We start from the raw sequence: 20,913 nt of genomic DNA on the forward strand, positions 1-20,913 counted from the left end.
TTATGGAGCCCAGTGCTTTGTATTTATCGAATATTGGATTATTGAGTTTCATTATGTCTGATTCTCCCTTGGCTAGTTTGACCTATTGATCTACTTTTGGGGGCCTACTAATTTAACTTCACAACTTTTATTATCATGCAAATGAAATCCGGTGTGTCTTTTGTTGGAAATATTAAGAGAGGAATTATTTGTTTATCCCTCAGAGCTCCATTGGATAGCTGTGTTCCGGACCAGTCAGAGACAATTGGAGGGAATACCATGGCCAATCAAAGATCCTTTCTTTTTAGGATGGCTCTCTTCTCCAAAGTGAGACCACTTCCCTGGGGTGCTAGCCAGCCAAAAGGTTGGCTTTGGGCATTTCTGGGCACGGCATGTGAGGGAAATATCCCAGATGTTGTGACTGAGGAGAAGCAAAGAGAAAAAACAAACTGGAAGGAGGAATCAAGCCAAAATCTTGATTTTTGGAGGAAAAGGTAAGGCTGTATCAGTCTTCACCTTTTTTTCCCCCCTTTAGAGGAACTGAATTTATATTTCTTTATCCCTAAAAAGTGATGGGACATTGCATGGGTCTGTGGTGACATCTGAAGCAAGCATCCTTAGGCTGCTTACTTAAACAAGGCAAAAGAATCCTTACATGAGTGCTTTGGGACCATGGAATAACTTTTTCTTGGGTGTGCTGGGATTCTTGGCAAGGGGCAGATGTAGAAGGGGCTAAGACATGGGGGCAGCTGGGTGGCTCAGTGGATTGAGAATCAGACCTAGAGATGGGAGGTCCTAGGTTCAAATCTGGCCTCAGACACTTCTGACTCTGGGCAAGTCACTTGACCCCCATTGCCTAGCTCTTACCACTCTTTTGCCTTGGAGCCAATACACAGAGTTGATTCTAAAGTGGGAGATAAGGGTTTTAAAACAAAATTTTAAAAGGGGCCAAGACAGATACATTGAAATACAGAGAGAGACTAGATAGGTTAGAAGTTATTTTAGTGTGCCTTCGACCCCATAGTCTTGGTACTCCAATTAAAGTGATTAAGTATTGATGAAAATATACATGTAAATAAAATTATGTTTTCAATATAGTAGATACACCACTTTTTTTTCCTTGAGGTAGTAGATAGGGTGCTGGTCTTGGTCATGGGTTCAAATTCTGCCACATTTTGTGTGTGTGTGTGTGTGTGTGTGTGTGTGTGTGTGTGTGTGTGAGAGAGAGAGAGAGAGAGAGAGAGAGACTCTAGGCAAGATACTTAAACTCAATGCAATTTAATTCCCTCATTTTGTAACAAGTGGATTTGGGAAATGTATAAAACTACATTTCCCGTGATCCAACATGGNAAAAAAAAAAAAAAACACAACCCCTTAAACTCAGCAGAACTCAATCAAAAGAACCTTAAATTGAAATCAGGGGTGAACTTTTAAAACCTCGGAACTGAATGAGCTTTAATTCTGTTTTAAAAAGACTGTATCTTACTGTATATTGTTAATTAGTTTTGTAAATTAATCTTGCTTATATCGTTGATTTTCCTGTTGCACTGAATCATTTTACACTAATGAAGTTTCTGCTTATGATGTTATTATATTTCCTAATTTACTTAAAGCTTACTGTATGAGAAACAATGTGGTTATATGTATCACCTATGAACATCTTATAGAGCACATGTCTTTAAAATTTTTCTGTCTTGGTAATTGCAAAGAACCTTGAAGGTTTCCATGCTTTAAATATTACCTTGTAATTTTACAAGAGATATTTTTTAACTTTTACTTTAAATCCTTAAGAATTGTTGTCTTAAAGGATAAAACTTTTATATATTTTATTATAAGAGATATTATTGCCTTAAATGGGTAGAAGCATTCCTATCCAGGATTTTTTTTAAATACAGAGAGTCAAGGAACTCCTGTATATTCTTTTCTATGGAAGCAATAACAGCATTTGCCAAGGGTTAAGAGTTGTAACAAGTATATAATTTTAAACATCACTGTTTATTGTTTAAAATGTGCTATTGGAAATAATGGTACTCTATTTGAATGTGCATTGTGAATCTGCCTTTTGTAAGATCCATTTACACTCACAAAATGAAAATCTCATTTTTGGGTAACAACCCTTCTAGTTCTAAGATATATATATTTTTTTGAATTTTTAAAACATTTTTTTTAATGAGAGCAATTGATTTTCCCTTTTTATCATCTTGTACTAGAAGTACATATATAATCATTATTTATCCTTTTTCTAATTCTACAGCAAATACCTGAGCCTATAGGACTGTGATTTAAATGCCTCTCTGATTCCAGAAGGGAATATGAAAGCCGTTAATAGTGCTAAAGAAAGCACATGGTCAGAGACTTGACTGACTAAAATCTGCATAATAGCAGTTCTATGCCAATACATTAGGGCTTGAAATTGGGTTTGAGTCCTGGAGTCCCAGTCTTTTCTAAAACTTTAGAGGACGTGGGTCCCCTCGACTTAGATTCCTAGAAAGCACCTAAGATTGGTTATTTACTTGGCTCACTTCCCTAAAAAGCTGATGATAAGTCAGATCAGAGAGAGACATTTTCCTTAAGTCCTGGCCCTGGATGGGTAATTGCACACTGCTGAATTCACTTTAATCAGACCTTCATTCAAAGGTCTAAGTTTATTTTCCCTAGATTTTGCACATTTTACATTCACAAGTTAATTTTTTCTTTTTTCTTGAAATTTATTCTTTTTATTTTGCCAATTGAATTCATATAAACCCCCAGGACTCAGCCACTCATCCTTAGCTGACCTGAGGTACTTTTTTTTTAGAAAAAAGGTGTGTTTAAGAATTACCTCACGGGGATATCTGTTAAGTTTTTTAAAATTCGATAATGTAAAAATATATATATATTTATTTAACTCTTTTAGGAGTAATTTCACGGGGAATTATATAAAATCTTAGAAGAAAATGTATGTTTTGTAATCTATAATGTAAAGTTTAAATTCTTTTGAGAATAATTTCAGGATAAGGATCCTGCCATCTCCCCAAAAATCCAGACGACGAACTTGTTTTGGTGAAGACACCATGAAGATGTCTGAAAAGCCTTCATTGTACTATGAAGACCAAACTTTGAACTTTGGGGTGCAGTTGATTGAACTATGGGGAGTTGAAATTGAGTTGTATGTATTGTTTTAATTGTACACTGTTATGCCAGTGGGGGACAGCCCCCAAATTGGTTTTTTGTCAATGCGTCTAATTTTAACCATTTGTTCATCTATTTCTTTTATCCCCAAAATTCCTGAAAAATTTAGAAGTTGCTATTTTTACAGGTCCAGCGAAGAAAAAAGGACTAACCTTTTTTTTTGCCGGACCTCACGGGGAATTGTAACAAGTGGATTTGGGAAATGTATAAAACTACATTTCCCGTGATCCAACATGGTCCAACTGGTTTCCGTTTCCGACGTCTTGACGCAGGGGAGCGCTTAAATCTCCTGGGTTAGGAGGGAGTGGCCTCTTCTTTGGCGAGTAGGGCTTGGCTAGGAGGCAGTATGGAGGCGGCAGTTTTGAATGCTTACAAGCGCGTGGTCTAATGATTTTATCTATCAACATGGCTTTAATTAAAATACTAATTTATATATTTATAGCAGCATCTATCATTTTTCATATTAACAATTTGTAAAATGGGAACAATAACCTATATACTTATAATAATAATACAATGACTTATTACCTTACCCCTGTGAAAGGGAATTTTTATTCCCTTTGTCTATTTTAAGTTAATCAATCAAGAACTTAAATTACCCCAACTTAACACTTAGTAAGTCACTAACAAAGAAAGTTCAGGCCCTAAAAGGCCACAAACATGCCCATCCCTCCACCCCCAGCCCCAGTGCTAGGCAAATTGAAAGGCTATGATTGATTCCTGAGATGTGACAAGGAGAGCTGATGGGTGGAGAAAACTGTATATTAGTGGAAGCCTGAGAAAGATTCGCTCTCTTCATTCTTGGTGGCTCCCTAGCGGGAGCTCTGGTGGGATGCTAGGTGGCCTTGGCCTCATGTGTGCCAGAGGTTCTCAGAGTTTTCAGCATCTTTTAGACACTTCGGATTTTGGCTTCTTGATCCAGACTTTGTATTCTGGTAAAGATTTGGCTTCCTGCATTGGAGACTCTGGCTGAAGAGGGATGCTTACTTGGGTGAGACTCTTGCCTCCTTGATGTGAGAGACTGCCTTTTGTAGCTCAACCTCTTCGGCCTCGGTCTTTAGTTGTTGGAACGCCTGGCTGGCGTTGGTGTTCTCTCTCTCTCTCTCTCTCTCTCTCTCTCTCTCTCTCTCATGGGCTGGTGAGATTCACATTCATGGTCTGGAGGCACTAGGATTAGGACTTAGGGTATTTTTAGCTAGGCAATATTTTCCATCTCCTTCCTATATTTCCCACTTTAATATCTCTACCTTGCTATAAATAAAACTACTAAACAGCCTACTGACTCCTAATTTAACTTTAATTTTTTATAATTGGTGACCACGACAACCTTTTATAACTCATAAATTTAGTCAAACCATTTTAAACCCTTATGAGTTACTGTGAGGCTTAAGTGAGATATTATAAATAAAGTACAATATTTGTAAATGTCAGGCAGTTATTAAGAAAGCATTTATTATTAAAACATATTTTTGTCCCTTTTCTCATTTCCTATCTTTTTGCATCAAGGGATTTATTCTTTCAATAATGTTTGTAAATAATATGTCATACATATGTATGCATAAAATGATATATCGCATTTCTTACATATGATAGTATTTTTATATATAACATAATATATACTATATAAATGATCTAGTATGTTCCAGATTGTAGTATATATTCAATTATTTTAGTCATGCCTTGTTCTGAGGTACTGACATGGTTTGCCATTTCTTTCTCTAGCTCATTTTACAGATGAGGAAACTGAGTTAAAAGGGGTTAAGTGACTTATCTAATATTACATAGCTAGTGAGTATTTGAGGTCAGATTTGAAGTAGGCCTTCCTGACTACAGACTTGGTGATCTGTCCACTATACCATCTAACTGCCCTAGTGTACATATTATATCCTTATGTGTAGGGGTGTGTATACACATATGCACATATAATTTAAAAGAATGAACATGTTCATATATATATTCTATGTATACACACATATATCTATTGTTGTCACTTTCCATTTAGGGTTTATTCTTGGAGGAACTCCTCTGGGAAATGTTTTTGAAATATGATTTATCACCTCCATATTTATCAGTGGGCTGAGCCTTTTTTTCCCTTACATTGTGTCTATCCACTGATTCAGTTGTGCCTGAGTATACAGTTCTTTTAAAATCTTTTAAAAATATAATTTTATTTTAAAAATATTTTCCCCGGGTTACATGATTCCTGTTCTCCCCCTTTCCTCTGCCCTCCCCCTCCTGGAGCTGACAAGCAGTTCCACTGGGTTATACATGTATTATTCTGAGTATATAGTTTGAGAAATGTCTCATCACTCAGTCAGGGCTCCACAGCCTCATCTTCTTGGGCGCATGAGTTGAGTCTACCTTAGAGGAGATAGTGGTGGGAACTTCATTTCAGAACCTGGAGACTATCTTGCATTTGGGAGACATTTGAGAAATCTTTGATGGATAATTGAATGAATGAATCAATCAAGACTAGATTTTTTTTTTTCAGGTTAGCAGATCAGATGCTACCCTTGTGGAGACTGAACTATGCGGAACAACTGAAGGTAGGAGCCTTTGCTGCTGCCTCTGAGGGAATGGTGCTAGAATTTTCTGGGTGGTAAGAAGCCTCTTAAGAGATTTAAAAAATGAGAACTGGCTTCTGGCTCAGAGAAAACGGAAAGAGACCCTCCCCTTTGGACAGTGCACTTGCTGGCTGTCAAGAGTATCCCTTGGGATCCAGGGCCACCAGTTTGGCTCCTTCCAACCTTTTCTTTTCTCTTTAATTATATTCAGTTACCCCTATGTCAGGACAAGCCAACAAGTCTTTCTGTTCCAGGCTCTGTGCTAAGCTCTGGGAGTGCAAATACCAGCCGAAAGAGGGACAGTCCTGCCTTCTGAGGGAAGAGAACACAAAGAAGGAAGCAAAGGGGGTGAGAAGATACTCATGAAGGGACAAGGGTAGAAGAAAGTGAGGAGAGCCAGGAAAGGAGAGGGATGAAGATATGGCTGACCTGAGTGTTTGTCTGGGAGGAATCAGGCAATCAGAAGAAAATTTCCCAGGACTTAGATTAGAACCTAGCAACTGAGTCCCCTTGCCTCAGGCCTTAGAAATCAGCTGATTTAAATGAATTCTCCATAGAATCTTTCTTCTTCCTCTTCCTCCTCCTCCCTGGCAGATGTGGGCAGATAAGTTAGGGTTATTTCCAGGAGGGAAGAGAGGGCAGACAGACCTGTGATTTAGGGAAGTCTCTGGATCAGAACTGAGGTGGGTGACTCAGGTCTCACTTAGCGTCATAGAGTTGACTGAGATGTGCCCATGGTTATAAGGCTAGTAAGGCTCTGAGAAAAGACTTGAATGCAGGACTCCCTGACTCCAAAGCTGACCTTCTATCTACTGTGCTCACCTGCCTGTCATGATTTATCTTCATGGTGATCTTTTTTTTTTAAACCCTTACTTTCTGTCTTAATAGCTTTAAGACAGAAGGGCAAGGGCTAGGTAAATTGGGTGAAGTAACTTGCCCAGGGTCACATAGCTAGGAAGTACTAAGGCTAGATTTGAACCTGGAACCTCCACTTTTTCAGACCTGGCACTCTGTCCCCTGAGGCACCTAGCTAAATATTATTACCTGTTGTATTGAAAAACTGGGTTACCCTCTGTTATTCCCTGGGAAACTCTGTGCCCTTACCTTGCCTCAGCAGTTTCTAACTTCCCTAACCACCCTGTTCCCAGGCAGAGATAATTCCAACGACAGTTCTGCATACTCCCTGCTGTTCAGCTGTTCTGCGTATCTAGATTATATGCCTTTCTGCTGTATCCCATGACTAAGCTTCTTTCCTTCCTCCCTCTCTCCCTTCCTTCCTTCCTTCCTTCCTTCCTTCCTTCCTTCCTTCCTTCCTTCCTTTCTCCTCAGGTCTTCCTGACTCTAACTTAGGCACTTTATTCACTAAGGTACCTAGCTATCCAACTGTTTTAATAATCATCTAAAAAACATATCAGTGGCCATCTTTGATGAGGGTATTTGTACCCTCTTGGGAGTGATTTTCCATAGTAAAGTGTATCTTGATCATTATATATTTTATTGAAAGATTTAGAGAAGATCCCACTCTATTGACTGTTTTGTTACATGTTATTTCATTTGATTCTAACAACAGGCCTGTAACTTTCACCTAGTCACTTAACCTTTGTTTGCCTCAGTTTCCTTGTATATGAAATGAGGATAGTTAATAGCACCTTCCTCCCAGGAATGTTGGGAGGATCAAATAAGAGAATAATTGTAAAGCACTTAGCCCAGTGCCTGGCACATAGTAGGCACCAAACAAATGTTAGCTTTTATTAGGTGTTGTAATTACGCCCATTTTTGCTCAGGATTACACAGTGAGTGTCTGAGATGGAATTTGAACTCAGGTCTACCTTGGCTGCAAATTCAGTGTCCTATCCACTGTTCTACCTGCTGCCTAAAAGTGGTGGGGAGGAATATGACCAAAACAAAATTAGGGTTTGAGAAGGCTTCAAATTGGAATTTTAACTTTATTTGAAAGGCATTAAGGATCCATCAAGAGCATTTTGAACTGAGAAATAAGTAGCATGACCTAGTTTATTTTCCCCCATTACAGGTGAAATTTGAAAGTTTGAAGAAAAATCTGGAGACGTTAGAAACTCGTCTCCGCAAGATTGGTGCTGGTGTTCCTGAGCAGAGGCTGTGTTCTCTTCTCCACCCTTTTATCCCTTCTGTAAGTTCCTGATTTTATGTTTTGTTTCTAATGGAGACCCCCACCCTCCCTCCCACCCCACACCTCCTGAGGTCTAAAAGGTCTTGCTTGGGCCCAGTGAAGCCTCGTGTTGTGATTGGTACTTCTCTACAAGAGGCCTCTTCCAGTGTACCCTCTGGGGCTGCTGAACTTCATTGTTTAGCTATATCTGAAGGAAGATGGTTTCTTTCTTTTAACATTTTTTTAATTTTTAAAAATTAAAAAATATATTTTTCCTTGTTTACATAATATATTTTCTTTCCCTCTTCTCTTCTCTCCCCCTACCAGAACAAGCAATTCCACTGAATTGTACAAATGTTATCACTTGATACCTATTTCCATATTATTCATTTTTTTAATAGAGCAATCATTTGAATTCTCTTTTAATACTTTTCAACTTTGCCTTTATTTGACCTGTTTTTCTTTCTTCCCTCCTTTCTACTTCTGACAGCCCATCATTGATGGTTACAGAAATAAATCTTCTTTCTGTATAAACCAAGGCCCAGATGGCAACCTAGAGACTGTGGGGTACTACTTGAAGTCTTGGGGAGGTGAGTGGAGGGAGAAATGATGGACCAAGGCCCTGGGGAAAAGGGAGGGTAGAGCAAATACCAGAACAAGGCTAGGCCTCTGGGGAGTGACCAGGAGAGAGGACAGAGTTGGGGGCAGGGAAGTCTTAGCTCTATTCACCTCTTATCAAAATTGAGTTTTTGTTTTCCATTCTGTCTTCCACACCTGGAACAGCCTTCTCATTCCAAAGCAATGGTGACCTTGCTCTTTTTAGAACCCTCTTAGAACCCAGCAGCATTGCCAGTGGGTTTTATTAATGGTATTCTCTAAAGAATTCCAGCCCAGTCCAACCCAACCCAACCAACATTTATCAAATACCTGCTATATGGGGGAATCTGGGTGGCTCAGTAGGTTGAGAGCCAGGCTGAGAGATGGGAGGTCCTAGGTTCAAATCTGGCCTCAGTTACTTCTTAGCTGTGTGATCCTAGGCAAGTCACTTCACCCCCATTACCCAGCCCTTATCCTTTTTCTGCCTTGGAACCAATACATAGTATTGATTCTAAGATGGAAGGTAAGAGCTTTAAAAAAAAGAAGAAAAGTATTAACTGAATAATAAAATAAATATGCACTATATTTACTGTAGAGTTGGAGAAAAGTGTATATTGTGTTATTTTGGCAAGACAGGTTGAACAAATATCAGACAACAATAGCTTTAAAGGACTCCCAGAACTCTCAATAAGCAACGAGGCAGCTCAGTGGTAGAGCTTTGGACCTGGATTAAAATCCATTCTCAGATACTTATTAGAACTGTGACTCTGGACAGGTCACTCTGTTTGCCTCGATTTCCTCATCTGGAAAATGGAGATAATTCTCTCCTGAGACTATTGTGAGAATCAAATGAGATAATACTTGAAAGCTTGAAAGTGTTATAGACACACTAGCTATTATTATCAAAGCAGTGATTTATTGTGGCTTCAGGGGGCTAACAATAAAACATGTCTCATTTTTCTTTGCATGAAAGTGGTGACTTTAGGTGCCGACTGGGTATTTATCTACAGACATGGCTAAGGGGTTAATTTGTTTTGTCTGACTCCTTGTTACAAGGGAGGATTCTATTGTATATTTATGGAGAGGAGGGCAATCACTGGAAATTGAAAATGATAAATATATATATATATATATTTATTTGTTTTAAAAGAGCATCAGTAAAGGACAGTTGGGTGGCTCAGGGAACCAGTCCTGGAGATGGGAGGTCCTGGTTAAAATCTGGCCTCAGACCCTTCCTAGCTATGTGACCCTGGCCAAGTCACTTAACCTCCACAGCCTAGTTCTTAGCACTCTGGAACCAATACACAGTATTCATTCTAAGACAGAAGGTAAGGGGTTTTTTTGTTTGTTTTTTTAAAGGAGCATCTGTGAAACATTTACAAGGAAAAAAGCCCCCAAGAATCCCTGAACCACTGAATCTCAGAGCTGGAAGGGCCCTCAGAGACTGTTTGGGACAGGACATATATGAACAAGATTCCCTTCTAAGACAGACCCTCTCAGTCCTCATTTAACCTTGATTCAAAGACCTCCAGGAAGGGCTCTCAGCTACCCCCTGAGGCAGCCTGTTCCACTTTGGGAACAGCTTTAATTCTTAGGAAGTTTTTCCTTTGATTAAGCCAAAATGTGTAACTTCCATACATTGTCCCAAGTTCTTCCCTCTGGAGCCCAGAGAAACAAGTCCAAACCCTCTTCCATGTAGGAAACCCTCCAAAGATTTGAGAACCTTTATTGTGTCTCACCTTTAGCCCTTTTCTTCTCTGTGCTTTAGAACCTTATCTCCTTTAAGTGACCTTCCTGTGGCATGCATGAACTCTTAGCCCTTCATTTTCCTGGTTACCCTCCTCTGGGTTCACTCTGGCTCATCAGTGTCTTTTCTGAAACGTAACTGAGATAATACTTGTATAATCCAGTGAAATTGCTTGTCAGCTCCAGGAGTGGGGAGGGAAGAGGGGAGGGAGAGGAGAACATGAATCATGTCACCTTGGAAAAATACTTAAAAATAAATAAATTTATAAAAAAATAAAATGTAACTGAACCCAGTTCTACATTAGGAGATGATCTTTTAAGAAAAGCCAACTTAATAATGAGGGATTTGGTGTCATGGGGTATGTATTTCTGTGTCTCTTGAAAGAGGGGATTGGGATTATGGGATATCGTTTCCAGAAAGCCTTGGAAGAAAATGGTAGAACTAAATCCTTGTCTTACCTTAGGGTCGAATATTTTCTGCGTACAACCTAGCCATCTGAAAGATATTCCTGAAAAGCACAATCAGATAGCTCAGGTAAGAAGGGGCAAGGATGACGTGGGAAAGATGCCAAGCATTGCGGCCAAGAAGAGGATTCTCATTGTTTGACTGGGGTGTTAGCCTCCAGTGACAGGGCTGGGGCTCTCTATAAAATACTGGTGTATCATCAGCTCACCAGCTCTGAGCTAGAGAGGTTGGCCCAGGAGAAATGGGGCTTTTGTGGCTGGAATTTGTGGCTGTACTGGGGGCATTGGGAAGGGAATGAGAATAGAATGGGGTGCTACATATGCAGGGGAGAGATGTATCCATGTCAGGAAGTATCTCTTGTCAGAGGCAAGAATTGATAAGAGTTTTAAAGAGGTGTGAGAATGGAGAGGTCATAGGAGAAATGGCCATATTCGGTCTATCTGATGTAGCACTCATTTCAGCATAACTCTCCCTGTCACTTCCTGGGGGCTTCTGCCAATTATCCATATTTTTTATTTTTTTATTTTAATAACAAATTTCCACATACGCTTTCTGAAGTTATAGAATCTACATTGTCTACCTCCCTTCTTTCTTCCCCCTTCCAGAGTTGGCAAGCAATTCAATCTGGGTTATACATGTATTATTATTTCCCATATCTTTCTGTTACCCTTTTTAAATGCCTCAGATTCCTGAGAAATAAATGAATAACTCTCATTTATGTAGCATGCTAAGGCTTACAAAGCACTTTCCTCAAAGTAATCGTATGGGGGGCAGCTGGCTGGATGGTTCAGTGGATTGAGAGCCAGGTCTAGAGATGGGAGGTCCTAGGTTCAAATCTGGCCTCAGAGACTTCCTAGCTGGGTGACACTGGGCAAGTCATTTAACCCCCATTGCCTAACTCTTACTGCTCTTCTGCCTTAGAACCAATACACAGCATTGATTCTAAGATGGAAGGTAAGGGTTAAAAAAAAAGTAATCTTGTAAAGTAGTTGATGCAATGTTATTTGCCCCATTTATAGATGGGGAAACTGAGACCTACATAGGTTAAATGACTTCTCCAGGTTACCCAATAACATGGTAGAACTGGGATGCCAACCCAGGACTTTTGATTTCAAAGCCTGTTTTCCTTCCACCCTTTCATGTGAGTGGTCCATATGGATTTTATTCATTCATTAATATTATATTTAATTTTTTTAAACCTTTACCTTCCATTTTGGAATCAATACTAAGCACTGGTTCCAAGACAGAAGAGCAGTAAGAGTTAGGCAATGGGGGTTAAATGACTTGCCCAGTGTCACCCAGCTAGGAAATATCTGAGGTCAGATTTGAACCCAGGACCTCTTGTCTCTGGGACTGGATCTTAGTCCAATGAGCCACCTAGCTGCCCCCTCATTGATATTTCACTGATGGTCTTTTTTTTTACATTGTTGTTTCTTCTTTCTGACTTCTCCTATTTCCCCACACACATTTAGAAAGTCTTTCTGAGATCTTTGAAGACAGATCCTATTTGTATGCACCATCAGGAAGGAAAGAATTAAATGATCTAATGCAGTGATTCCCAAAGTGGGCACCCCCCCCCCCCGTGGGTGCTGCAGTGATCCAGGGGAGTGGTGATGGCCACACTTTTTTTGTATTACATTCTAGTCTGAGTTCAATAAATAGTTTCATGATTTCCAGGGGGTGCTAAGTAATATTTTTTCTGGAAAGGGGGCATTTGGCCAAAAAAGCTTGGGAACCACTGATCTAATGGCTTAGTAGATAGGCCAGCTAGGCAGTGCTGTGGCTAGAAGGCTGGGCCTGGAGTCAGGAAGACGTCTCTTCTCGAGTTCTAATCTGACCTCAGATACTTGCTAAACTATGTGACTCTGGGCAAATGACTTAACTGTGTTTGTCTCAGTTTTTTCATCCATCAAATGAGCTGGATAAGGAAAAGGCAAACCACTGCAGTATCCTTGCCAAGAAAACCCCAAATAGGGTATGAAGGGTCAGACATAACTGAAAAACAACTGAACAGCAACAGGAGGACTCAATAGGGAAAAATTGGGATTACTTGTGTTGGCTACATATAAGAAAATAGAAATACAGTCTTTGGGTTGCTTATACCTGAATGAAGAAGATGAATGGGCTACGGTGGAAGGCTTTTTTGTTTCTTGTGGAGAAGGGTATAGAAATTCACCCATGCAGGGATTCCTAGGATGAAAAATCCTTCCACCAACACAGATCAACAACTTGTTTGAAAATTGTAGACCCTGAGAACTGTTTAGGGACACCAAGAAGTGATCTATCTTTCTTTGTATGTGTCAAAGGCATTACTTGAACCCAGGCCTTCCTGACTCCAAGACCATCCTTCCATCTACTATTTCTCCTTGCCTCTTGACATTAAAGGTTACTTCATCTAGGTTCCAATTAACAAAGATAATGAATTCCCTGAAGTAATTGCATATATTCAAATTTGTACCATCTGAAGCTATGTAATTATGAAATCATAAAATATGATTATTGGTTCTAGTCCAATGAAAATATGCAGAGGGGGTGCATTAATATCATCAATCAAGACCTAGCTGCATATGAAATTACATTATAAAAATTACATTATATAAAAAATTACATTACCACTTCTGCAATAATAAAGACTCTTAGGTGTGTATGGAAAGCAAGAAAATTAGGGTCCTCTGATATAAGGTCACAGAAGGTGGGTACCATATGTTTTGTATGTTTTCTACAAAGCCCAGCATTGTAAGTGCTTAGTGATCAGAAGTAGAAGTGGTCTGGTGAGTTTTGAAGTGGAAAGAACAGTGGATTTACAGTTGGGGGATGCCTAGCTTCCTATCCCAACTCTGCTTTTTGTTACTTGTATGACTTAAGCCAAACCTATCCTCTCTCCAGTGCTCAGTTTCTCTAAGTTGTAAAAAGAGGATGTTGGGCTAAAAGTCCTCTAGTGTTCCAAGTTTTATCAACCTCCTGTGTTTTTTCCCCCTAGTGCTTTGAATTATTTCTGCGGCAGTCCAAACTGAGTTCCTACACTGATTCTCGAAAAGGGGGATCCTGGCATGAACTCATAGTGCGCACTACATTCCTTGGGCACACAATGGTCATTCTCATCTTCAATCCCCAGGAATTAAGTCAGGTGAGATTGTTGGTGCTTGGCCTTGGCTAGCAAGGGACAGCTACTATGGGAACGTGAGAGCTGATATTAGCTGGTGACAGTAGCAGAAACCTGATGCAGGGATAGAGTGTGAGAAGAAACTTAGAGATTGTCTAAGAAGGCCATTTAACCATTCTGGGGTTTTTAAACTGGGTTATTGAACCATCTCCCCATGTAAAATTGAGATAATAATAGTACCTATCTCACAGGGTGGTTGTTGAGGATCAAATGAGGTAATATTTGGAAAGAGCTTAGCACAGTACCTGCCACAAAGTTAGGCTCTACATAAATACTAGCTGTAATGATCATCATCATCTTTGTTGTTTATTATTATCTAGCTGCATTCAAGTAGAGTTTCAGTGGGAGAATGAACTCCTTGGGACCTCCAGCTCATTCTGTTGTAATAGAATCTTGTTAAAATGATTTTTTAGAGGTAGATAATATAGTAGATAGAACATCAGGCCTGGAATTGGAGGACATGGGTTCAAATCTGGCCTTGGACATTTCCTAGCTGTGTGACCCATGGTAAGTCACTTAACCCTGATTTTCTAGCCCTTGCCACTCTTCTGTCTTAGAAGAGATACTTAGTATTGATACTTAGACAGAATGTAAGGGTTTAAAACAATAACAATAATAAAATGATTTTGTGGCTAGTAAGCATAATTTCAACCATCAGAGCCTAAAGATGAAATGGAACTGGTGTGAATAGGGGATTTAGGGAGCAAAGAAAGTACTCTGGTAACAGTGATTTTTAATATCCAGGTACTGGCTGGCTTAGAAAAAATCTTGAAGCACTTATTTTTAGGTGTGTTCTTGATAATGACTTTGTTTTACAGAAATCGTTTTGGAAAGGGTCCTGTAGTAGCCACCCTTACCTCTGCAGAGAAGTATCTGGTTGGGTTGTGCAGAGCTGTCTGTGGTTGACATCCAAATACAGGGGCTCTCTGTGATCAGTCTTTACTTAACTCCTCATTTTGTGTTCTGGGCAGGAGGAGTTCTGTGTTCAGAAAGAAGAAATAAAGGAATTTTTTTCCACGGGGCCTGGATCTGTGTGTGACTTGACTTCACTATATGTGAAAGAAAGGTAAACATAGGGGTTGGCAAATGGCTACTCAAAGAGTATCTATGAAACTGATGGCCTGATCCTGCTTAGGCTTCTGGCTCCTCAAGATGAGGCTATTAGGAGCTGAGGGCCAGGGGTAAGTGGAGTTCTCTCTATCTGAAGCCAGGCATAGTACAGACTTAGACAGGGTGAGCCTGCTCCTAGGAGCCCTCTGGAGGGTCCTCCTTTAGAGCTTATGTGGACATGGGCAGGCTCTATTCCCCAGCTGAGCTTTTATGAAGCCCATGAATACTGATATCTCTACAGTGCTTTTTCCCTCGTCTTCCATTACCAGGACCCCTCGCCACCAACAGCCGACTCCCTTCCAGCTTCTTGCTGGAGAGCCTTATATCTTTGAAGAAATTCTGGGCTTGAAGTTTCGAATCTCTCCAGGAGCTTTTTTTCAGCTTAATACATCTGCAGCAGAAGTTCTCTACCGAACGGTGGGAGAACTGGGTAGAGTGAACTCCAACACTGTCATCCTTGATCTTAGCCATGGAACTGGTAGGTGGTACTCCTGTTTGGGAATCTCCATCCTGGCCAACCTCCAGGCACCACTCACCTCCAAAAAAGGCCCTTCTTAGTCATTATTGGAGAATATTGGAATGAGTCCCATTGGACTAGGTCTTTGAAACTGCTTGGTTTCTCTCATTTTTCCAGGTGCCACTGGCCTTTCCCTAGCTCAGCAGACCTCGAAGGTCTTCAGAATGGGCCTTGTAGGGGAGGCACTAGAGGATGCTAAATGGACTGCTGCCTTCAATGGTTTGATGCTTATCCTTTGAAGAGAGATTATTGGGAGGTGGGGTACTTCCTTAGCTGTGGAGGAGGGAGGGATAAAGGGATAAAATATGTAGAATTCTGACAGGCCAAGGATTTTAGAGAAATCAAGGTTGGCCTGTGGTGGGATTGTGAAAGGGACTGGCATTTACTTTCTCTATCTTAATTCTTCTTACCTACAATATAAAGGGAAAAGATGGAAACAAAGGGCTACTTTGTTGAGGGAGAAGGAGAGCTAGTGAAATATGCAACAATATAGATTTGTACTTCCTCTGGAGAATACCCTTTTGACATTAGAGTCTTAATTAAAGTTGTTTTGTTACAATGGAATGAATACAGGACTAAGGCTAGATAACCTTGGGTAGGTGTCATATCAGCATTCCATCACATCATTAATCTTGAATTGGAAAGTCCCTTAGAGGCTGGACTAGCATGTATCTGAAGAGGAATTTTCACTATAACATCCCAGAGAAGTACTCCTCCCTTGGTCTCTGCCAGAAGACTTGTGATGGAAATTCAGTACTTTCTTTCTTTTAAATTTATTTTTTAATTAATTATTTGTTAAATTAAGTTTACTTATTTAATTAGTTTAGAATATTTTTCCATGGTTACATGATCCATATTCTTTCCCTCCCCTCCACTCACCCCTCTCCCATAGCCCATCAGCAATTCCACTGGAAATCCAGTACTTTCCATAGCAGATCAATCCACTTTGAGACACTTGTAATTATTAGGAAATGTTTATTAGGAAACACCAAAATGTGCTTCTCAACAACTTCTGCTCAGGTTATTTTTCATTCTGCTTTCTGGGACCAAGCAAAATAAGCCTTATATTTATTATATTTCCACATAATAGCCCTTCAACCTCAGTCTGTTTTCTCATGTGAAAGAAGGCAACCATAGGATCTATCCTGCTACCCCAGTAGAAGTTCTTGGATAGATCAAATGAGATGATGTACCTGGAAACATTTAAAGCACGATGATCAATTTAGTGATTAACTATGATCCCAAAGTTCCAATGATGAAACACACTGCTTACCTCCTTTCAGGGAAGTAATGGGTTCAGGGTGCAGAATGAGACATCCATCTTTGGACCAATGTGAGAATATGAGAATGGCCAATGTGAGAATTTGTTTTTCTTGAATGCATATTTGCTAAAAGGATTTTGATTTTTTTTTCCAGTGGTAGTGAGGGAGAGAGATTAGAGGGAGAAGAAGGCTAAGGAAAGATTTCCTTTTCCATCCCCACAGTAGAGAAGGGAACAGGTGGAAGGCAAAAAGAAATCATAGACAAGCAGGATAGCTTTGAAAATTACATACTGAATTTATTTTAAAATGAAAAAGTAAGTTCTTCATCTTAGAAATCAGATTCAGTTTTATGTGTATAATCCTCTCCTTCTGTCCTATAATATATATATAGAAATACTCATTTTAGTTGGTGTTTGTCAAGTTCAGAATAAAAAAAGATGAAAACTTTTTTTTAAAGTATAAAGCACCCTTTAAATTCAGGGAATTACTAATCTAGCTATATTCAGAGGTATACTAGGGCTTGGGGGACAAATTGAGAAAGCCCTAGTTTCCACAAATGTGCAAGAAAGATGAAAATCCTCCTTCCCTGGTCTCTGGACACTGTCGCCTGGCAACAAGGGGCATTCTGAGGGGTTCTCTTCTCTGCAGGCATCACCAACTGGGAATTCTGTCCTGGCAATGTGAAAGAGACCATGTCGCAGATTTTAGAGTCCCAGGAGGACAGTTGGTCATTCATGGCTTTGGTGGACCCATCTCAATGTGGATTGAGTAAGGGCACATAGATTTTCTATTAAAGAATATTTCCCCCTTCCCCCATCTTTATCTACTTTATAAAACAAAAAACCAACTTTTTATTAATGACTTTTTAAAATATTACAGCCATTCCTTCTCCCACCTCTGATTGAACCCTCAATTGTAGCAAAGGAAAAATTAAGCCAAAATAACTCATGCTGAAACTTTTTTTGACAATATATATAATTGTTCCAGCCCCCCAGCCTTCCATTTCTCTAACACCAGGAAGGAGATTCATTTTGATATCTTTTCTTTGGGAACCTCCATGGTTTTTTTCCCTATGTCTAAGAGTTTAGCTTCCTTTCAGGGATCTTCATTTTTGTGGTCATTTTGTATATTCACTTGGTACTCCTTATTTCACCAAGCTTCTTCACCTGCCTTGTATCTGTCTGTGCTCCCACTGTAATGAGGGTTTCCAATGGCACTATTGGCAGGCTAGAGTGCAACATTTTCTCTATTCCGGAATCCCTTCCTTCTGACACATTATAGTGAGGAATGCAGCTATGCTGATGGCTTTCAGTGGCTATCTCCCACAAGGGTCTCTCTTAGGTTGACATTTTATCCTGTTAATTTAAGCTATTTCTGCCTTCAGGTAACAGAGTGGTTCAGGACATTCGAAACTGCAAAGCCATCCAGACACTGCTTTTTGTCTCCTGTAGGCCCTATGGTAAATCCATGGAGAACATCATTGAGTGAGTGAGACCTGAACTTTGAGTATTGTTTGTTTCTTATATCCTCTTGCAGAAATAATAGGAAATGACAAGGCAAAAGGTAGAAAGTGGTTGAGGTGCGTGCATTTACTAGGCTCACTTAGTAAGTATGTGATTGTAGACCCCACATCCTTTTGAATTTACTAAGGAAAAGAAGTATAAGAATTGAATGCTTTTCAAGAAATCTATAATCTTACTGGGTGGGGAAACATAAGAAAAAGGCCTCTACATATGACATTGGTCTTGCAGTTAGGAAGACCTAGGTTCAAATTCTATCAAATCCTGAGTCATACAAAAGGTCTCTAAAATCACTTAACCAGTCTATACCTCAGTTTCTTTATCTGTAAAATAATGGAGTTGAAGTCAGTCCTCTATGGGCTCTTCCAACTCTAAAATCCATGATCCCATGATTCTTTTTTTTTTAAATTAAATAAAAACCCTTACCTTCCATCTTGGAGTCAATACTGTGTATTGGCTCCAAGGCAGAAGAGTGATAAGGGCTAGGCAATGTGTGTTAAATGACTTGCCCAGGATCACACAGCTAGGAAGTGTCTGAGGCGAGATTTGAACCTAGGACCTCCTGTCTCTAGGCCTGGCTCTCAATCCATTGAGCCAACCAGCTGCCCCCTCTCATGATTCTAAGTGCTCCTCTGATGTGAAATAATGTCTAGATGATCCTGGGATTCCCCAAGCTAGATTAGCAGAATAAAAATACTGTTAGGTTTGTTCCAAGCTGGAAGGCCTCTAAGGATTGTTCCACTAATAGGTTGTGTTTGCTGTCTGAGGACCAGCCTAGCTAAGTACAGAGACACTCATCACCAACAGGCTAACCACTAGGTGATGAATTCTTTGGCCATGGCAGTCTATTACAAAATAAAACTTAAAATGTCTTTTATCCCATGAACCTCACTTCTATTTCTGCAACAAAAGTGGCTGAAAGGGCTAGGACTCATATACTTTTTAGGCCATCTATAAATCTGGTACTTTAAATGTGATGTGCTTATCTAACAACTGACATGCTATTAGAAGAATTGATGTTCTTGCTATAAATGAAAACCAAAAATGTAAAGAAGTTGCAGGAAAATAGAAAGCTGGTTCCCAGAGCCTCTTTGGAGAGACAACAAAAGAAGCAGATAGAGACATCTTGATTTCATGGAAAATGCAGTGATCTTATCTTGTGGTACTGGCATACAGGAAAAAAAAAAAAAAGAGAATTCCAATTTACATACTGACATCTGTTCCCATGGATAAAGTGAGAGAGAAATTCTATAAAGAATTTGATGAGATATTCCAGTAAGATAACATATATGTTGATATGTACATTGTAAGGTTGGAAAGGGGGACAGAGGAAAATACATGGAAAAATATACTTCAGGATTAAATATTGATAGAGGCCCAAAGCTTGTAGGGTACTCAGAAACTTTTTTTAAAACTGTCATCTTTTGTCTTAGTATTCTAAATCAGCAAAGCCTAGGCAATCAGAGTCAAGTGACTTTCTCAGGGTCATACAGTAGGAAATATCTGAGGCCATTTTTTTTTTAACCAAGGGAACAAATTATATTGAAAACTGTCATTAAGACAGCTACATGTTTAAGAACTCCTGATCTGCAGGGAATCCCTCAATAATTTGTATTTTGCAAAGGACAATTACCATCAAGGTGTTAAATGCTTTTGGTGAAGATATGTTGGAAGCTAGATTTGAACCGAGGTTCTCCCAACTCCAGGCCTGGCATGCTATCCACTATGCTATCTAGCTATTCCAGCTCAGATGAAGAGCCCTTGCCTTTGAATATTTCTCTCCTCAGAAGAATTGAAGCATGTTAATGCCAATAAACTAAGTAAGCATTTCATGTATTCCTTGTGTATCTGGTAAATTATACTTTTTTCAATTCTTCTGTTTCTGTAGGTTGTGTCGGCCCCTGGATCCGGAGGGGAACCTCCTTGGAGAGCCTTTTGTCCTGAGACAAGCTGTGCCAGTAGACATGTTCCCCCACTCCCTCCAGTGTGAACTGGTATTTCTCTTCACTCGGTGATTAGCTCTTAGAAGATCACAGACTGTCAGTTAAGGACAGAATGTCAGCATACTCAGGAGAGCTTGTTGGCTTCTTTGCCATCCCTGTCCTTGGCTATACCTTGAGAATACAACTATTGTTACCTCCTCTAAGAAGAAAGGATATTTGAAGCTTCCTTTCTGAGGCTTTATTCCTTTATCTTGCCTCTGGTACACTGATGATGGCTTAATTATTTTTGCGTTTCCCTCTTTCCTTATCTTGTATCTAACACAATGCTTTGTACATAGTAGGCCCTTAATAAATGGTTAATTGAATAAATTGCACGTTAACTGCTTAGCTGGATTTACTAGTGATATAAAGTCTTTTGAATGGAATAATATCTGTCACCAAATTTCATTTGATTCTCACGACCATCTTGTGAGATAGCTATTATCCCCTTTTCACAGAGGAAGAAATCAAGGCTTAGAGAGATGAAATGACTTGCTTATGATTGCTAATAATTGTCCGAAGGAGGATTTGAACCTAGTACGTCTTAATTCCAAGCCCAGCACTCTAACCTCTATGCCATTCTGTCCTCCAAGGGGAGCCATTCCTCCAGATTTTAAAGGGCTTAGGGCTTAAAATCACCTGTTAAAATGAAAATTTCCCTAAGTAAAGGAAGTGCTTTTATTAGATAACATATTAGAGAAACGATTG

The 20,913-nt window shown here is 39.6% G+C and overlaps 1 protein-coding gene across 1 annotated transcript; it reads left to right on the forward strand.

Moving 5' to 3' along the window:
- Positions 1-258: 258 nt before the first annotated feature.
- On the forward strand, positions 259-20,553 carry TRMT2B (tRNA methyltransferase 2 homolog B). Its single transcript, XM_044669423.1, has 12 exons — positions 259-473; positions 5,642-5,696; positions 7,747-7,863; positions 8,333-8,432; positions 10,650-10,720; positions 13,632-13,778; positions 14,786-14,880; positions 15,194-15,402; positions 15,559-15,660; positions 17,352-17,471; positions 18,088-18,187; positions 20,112-20,553. The coding sequence occupies exons 1-12, from the start codon at positions 259-261 to the stop codon at positions 20,236-20,238; spliced, it is 1,458 nt and encodes a 485-aa protein (XP_044525358.1). The 3' UTR covers positions 20,239-20,553.
- Positions 20,554-20,913: the final 360 nt, after the last annotated feature.

The sequence above is a fragment of the Gracilinanus agilis genome, chromosome 1 (assembly GCF_016433145.1).
Source record: "Gracilinanus agilis isolate LMUSP501 chromosome 1, AgileGrace, whole genome shotgun sequence".
NCBI lineage: Eukaryota > Metazoa > Chordata > Mammalia > Didelphimorphia > Didelphidae > Gracilinanus > Gracilinanus agilis.

Bases quoted from the DNA above. Each gene is read 5' to 3' on its own strand.
- TRMT2B (XM_044669423.1), top strand. From the start codon at position 259: ATGGCCAATCAAAGATCCTTTCTTTTTAGGATGGCTCTCTTCTCCAAA. The intron at 10,721-13,631 runs GTAAGAAGGGGC...TTTTCCCCCTAG, and splicing joins AGCACAATCAGATAGCTCAG to TGCTTTGAATTATTTCTGCG. The intron at 15,403-15,558 runs GTAGGTGGTACT...TCATTTTTCCAG, and splicing joins TGATCTTAGCCATGGAACTG to GTGCCACTGGCCTTTCCCTA.